The sequence below is a fragment of the Octopus bimaculoides genome, chromosome 7 (assembly GCF_001194135.2).
Source record: "Octopus bimaculoides isolate UCB-OBI-ISO-001 chromosome 7, ASM119413v2, whole genome shotgun sequence".
Lineage (NCBI taxonomy): Eukaryota > Metazoa > Mollusca > Cephalopoda > Octopoda > Octopodidae > Octopus > Octopus bimaculoides.
Genome location: NC_068987.1, coordinates 44,870,608 through 44,875,164, shown reverse-complemented (window position 1 = coordinate 44,875,164; position 4,557 = coordinate 44,870,608). Strand labels below are relative to the sequence as shown.

Sequence of the window (4,557 nt, the reverse complement as noted above, 5' to 3'; positions counted from 1 at the left end):
TATATATACATATATGTATATATGTTTGAGTTGTCTAAGAGACCATAAGTCAGGGAGAAGATGCACTCAGAAAAAATGCAGTCGTATAACTGTTAGTAGAGTGGGTATAATATCCGAATTTTATAGTATTAAGTATCTATCACAGCTGTTTCGCACAAAAATTACAATTGAGTGTTCGGCAACAAAACAATTATATAAATACGCTCATCAGAGGTAGCTGACATGGAAGAGAATATGGCAATTGCTCTCCACTTCTGGAGACGGAATAGCACAACCAGTTGGCACCTGCTGTAAAAAAGGTGGTGGAATGAAAAAAGGAAGAAGATATACTCAAAGTCAAGTCCCTTGGTTAGGTATATTGTGGCGCCAGCAAAAGTCATTATTGGAATTGGGAAAGTGTGTATCAATAATGTCGTTACTCTGTGGGGATGGGGTGTGTGGTGTGTGTAGCAGTGATATATGTATAAATTTTTCTGGGTGTTTTATATATATAGAAGCTTTTCTGTGGGCATAGGTATATCTAGTGCTGTGTTCTTTATTCTGTAAAGGATAAAGTTGTGAGTTTTTTATATTAGTGTACTGTGTGTAATGTATAATGTATGTGTGTGTAGGATTTGTTTATATTTGGGGGTATAATTTGCATGAGGGGATATTTGTTGGGGGTAGTGGAAAAAGGCTTTAGTTACTAATTACAAAATTTGTTGTTGTGCACGTTATGAGGCTATTACCCAGGTAATATTGAATATACATATATTTCATTCCATAATAGCTATCTCTGAAGAGCGCAGGGTTACGTAATCGGACTCTTACCTAACACTCTGTTGAACTCCTAGTGTGAAATCGAGTGGTAAGATCAGCCATAATCAGGAGCGTAGCTAGGGTAAATGGTGCCCAGGGCAAGCATCAAAATTGCGCCCTCCTCCCACCAAAAACTGGAAACTCTTATAGAAAGGACTTAATTAGAAAATGATCTTGGCGAAAATTGCACCCCTCCACCAACCAAAAAGTGGGAACTCACATAGAAATGACTTAATTAGAAAATGATCTTGGCCAAAATTGTGACCCCTCAAAGTGGCGTCCAGGGCATGCGCCCTGCTAGACCCACCTTAGCTACGCCCCTGACCGTAATGGATACATAATACTGTACACTTCGATTAATATATATTTGATAAGTGCTAAAGCACGAAACTCTTGGCTCTCAGGTCACTCTGCAGATTCCTGTATCTACAACACTGATGCGAAGCTCTTCCCTGTAAAGATTATTCCTAAAATAGATAAGAGGTGAGAGAATTCTCAGGTCATTTTCGTTAGACACACCCTTCCGCTTTTCCATGAGAGTTAGCTCCCCTGACCTTTGTGTGTAATGGGGGTGAAAACGAAGGAAAAATCAACAGTGACTTAATTTTCGGCTTACTAGCCATCATCAATCTGATTAGGTACCCTACTAAAAAGTATTGAATGATTCTTTAATTTAACGTTCAAACATTACGCACAAACATATATATACGCACATATACAAGACATACATGGACATATGCGCACGCGCACATATTGATGGGTGTTTATCATTGAATCGTCATGTCACTTCCCTTTGACTTCTTCCGGTAGCAGAAACAATTAATTGTTGCTGGTCACTGTAATTGACTAAGTTCAATAAACTTGTGACCTTCTGATAGAATAATAAGAAATATTAAATGTTTTTTTATTCATCTCACCGAAGTAAAATTGTGAAAGACGGAAAAGATCTCGGACGAAGAAATACATTAAAAATATATAGTTATTCGTTTGAAGTTGTCTTTACGCCATCCTGACATTTCAATTAGTTGAAAGTAAAAGATCTGTGAGGAAAATATTATAACTGTCTTTGAGATTTTGTAGTTGGAATAATAATTGAAGGGCTGGAAGTTGCATTGAGACTGTCCTTGTCCACGTAGACATCAAGTTTGGCCGTAATTAGGACATGACTCATTGATATGTAAGTCTTAAATATAGCATAACTACACTTTAGGGTACCATTACGATTTGTTTCTTGATAATTTTTTTAATGATGTATATTTGTTAACGAAAATTTACACAGATATGTTTTTGTTTTTGGAGATACGGATGGTGTTTTTTAAATTAAAATAAAGTTTTTACTTTACTCAGAAAGAATACTTTCATAATTTTTTAAACCAGTTAATTTGCTTATGGTAGTTGTGCAATATTACATACGTATGACATTATCCTAATTTATATTATTCATTATCAAAAAAAGTAGAAAATAAAGAAAATCTCCATACTATCTTTGATTTTTAAAATAATAAAAATAGAACTTTTATTATCATCGTTCCCGCTGTACACGTCTTTTACGGGCTCTTTTTTTTCTTTGGCAGCCCCAAAAAGTAGACGACCAAAGTAAATATGGCTTCGTATTTCGATGAACACGACTGCGAACCTTTAGGAGAGGGACAAGCACCAAATCACACACTCTCATTAGCCAGGCAAGTCTTGTTTATTTAATTAATCAGTTTGAACGTCCATGCAAAGTTGGTGAACCACAGAATGAAGTATGTAGTAAGCTTGTTAACATGCAGTTAATGGTCTTGAAAAATGAAAGTTGATTAATCGGAAGTAACGACAGTGATTTCCAGTAATTTCTTATAAACCAACTATGTAACATAATCAATGTATAGAATGTGAATCGACAAGAAAATGCGTCACCGCATCCCGTCGGGTGTTTATGTACAGGATAATTGCCATTGTTCACATGTAACTGTCTTGGTCATCATGCGTCAACGTGCGGGCTACCGAATTGCTTTTTGAGTGGTGTTCGCTTCTGGGTATGTTGGAATGGTACACCTCAACAGCTATTTTTGAATTAAGATTTCACTAAAAAGTACTATACAAGTAGATGCCAGTGAATGCGATATAATGAGGGAGTTTATTAATAAAATTAAGGGATTTCATCAGTTCTGTTTATGAAATAATGGGGTGTCACGGTCATCATTTCCGGTCAATTTACTTTCATTTTTTTGTAAACTCTTATACTGCCATCTAACCAATAACTCTTCTGCAAAAGAATAAACCACAGGAAAACCTCAAAAACTAAAAGGAAAGAAAGAAGTTCAGATAAATGTTTCTGTTAATTGTTTTTGTACCTTTTTGATTGTAATGGACGATCTTACATTTATAGTCAGTGGTTCTTTGAAATCCAACCTTGGTATCTTTTTAAAGCCTGTTTTAAAAATATTCTCTCTCTCTCTCTCTCTCTCTCTCTCTCCCTCTGATCACATGCACACGCATAAACACACACACGTATATATAGGCACACAAACACACAGATATATATATGAAGGGCTTTCTGTCTACTAAATGAACTTACAAGGCCTTGGTCAACATGGGACTATAGTAGAAGACACTTGCCCAAGGTGTCATGCAATATGGATGAACCCAAAACGATTTGGTTGGTAAGCAACTTCTGAACCACACAGTCACACCCAAGAAAAGTAGCACTACATAAATGGTAGGATTAGCTGCTGGAAGTACCTCAGGAAGAATAGCGTAATTTTCATTTCAAGAAAGTAGTAAGTTGTATTTGGACTTCCATATCACTCCATTGCACATCTCTGTTTGTCCATTAACTGAAGAACAATATGTGTTGTTATAGAAGATCAGAAACAAAAAGTAATCAAATTTCTGTTGATGAAAATTAGGTTCTTTGTCATATTAAAAAGTATCAAAGATGGAAAACAATTGTCATAAACAACAAATGACAGATGATTACACAAATTGACTGAAAATACAAGGAAAAAGTTCTATGTTAATCAATGATTGTTTGTAGATCACAGTTTCTAATAAATTTTGCAGCACCCTTTGTTTCAACAATGTCCACGTGAAGACATTCAAAAACGCTGGATGCCTTTATAATGTGTCCCTCTGTTTCAGGTTTGAAAATTTGAGGGCTTGCATTCTCTATGAGTTATGCAAATTGAAACAACTGTGCACACCTATCGGTGAAAATGGTAAGTGGTGCCATTGTACATATTCCCAGATTCTGATTATACCAAAATGGCTTAATGAGTCATCTTAATATATAAAGCTGAAGTTGTGTGTCTGTGTGAAGCCTTTTTAAAAGTGTATAGAAAACCACATTTTCCACTTTTTCATAAAAATTTTTACATCAATGGAATTTTCTCGATGTGAACTTTCCAGTGCAGTAATTAGATTTTTAAAATTCCATTTACTTTGTGTGATTTAAGGGAGATTTGGCTGTTGTTTCTAGCAACTTTTATATTTCTTCCCTTCTACCTGGAACAGCGTTCTTACACATCCATCACATGCTCAACATATAATATAGAGAGTAAGAGTAAAAGAGGGAGAGAGAGAGAGAAAGTGATACATACAAAATCATAAATTAAACTTTCCTCTCAGTATTCTTTACCTATTTTTCATAACATAGATACGTAAAAACACACACAACCACACATACGTGATCTGTGACAACAACATACACAATTCAACATTATAGATATAATATTTAGTTTCTGTGTTTCTTATATAAACACGTGCACGCATTGC

The 4,557-nt window shown here is 35.3% G+C and overlaps 2 protein-coding genes across 2 annotated transcripts in view; one reads left to right on the top strand and one right to left on the bottom strand.

The window, feature by feature from the left end:
* The window catches only part of LOC106881269 (biogenesis of lysosome-related organelles complex 1 subunit 2), a 41,366-nt gene extending 38,147 nt beyond the window's left edge, over nucleotides 1–3,219 (bottom strand). Inside the window, exon 1 of the mRNA XM_014931594.2 lies at nucleotides 3,138–3,219. The gene's annotated coding sequence lies outside the window, so the exon portion shown is untranslated. The remainder of the gene's footprint in view (nucleotides 1–3,137) is intronic.
* Nucleotides 1,401–4,557, top strand: part of LOC106881270 (E3 ubiquitin-protein ligase RNF181) — a 21,298-nt gene continuing 18,141 nt past the window's right edge. The window contains exons 1-2 of the mRNA XM_014931595.2: nucleotides 1,401–1,975; nucleotides 2,373–2,480. Of these exons, the coding sequence (XP_014787081.1) occupies nucleotides 2,401–2,480 (80 nt within the window). The 5' untranslated portion in view covers nucleotides 1,401–1,975; nucleotides 2,373–2,400. The remainder of the gene's footprint in view (nucleotides 1,976–2,372; nucleotides 2,481–4,557) is intronic.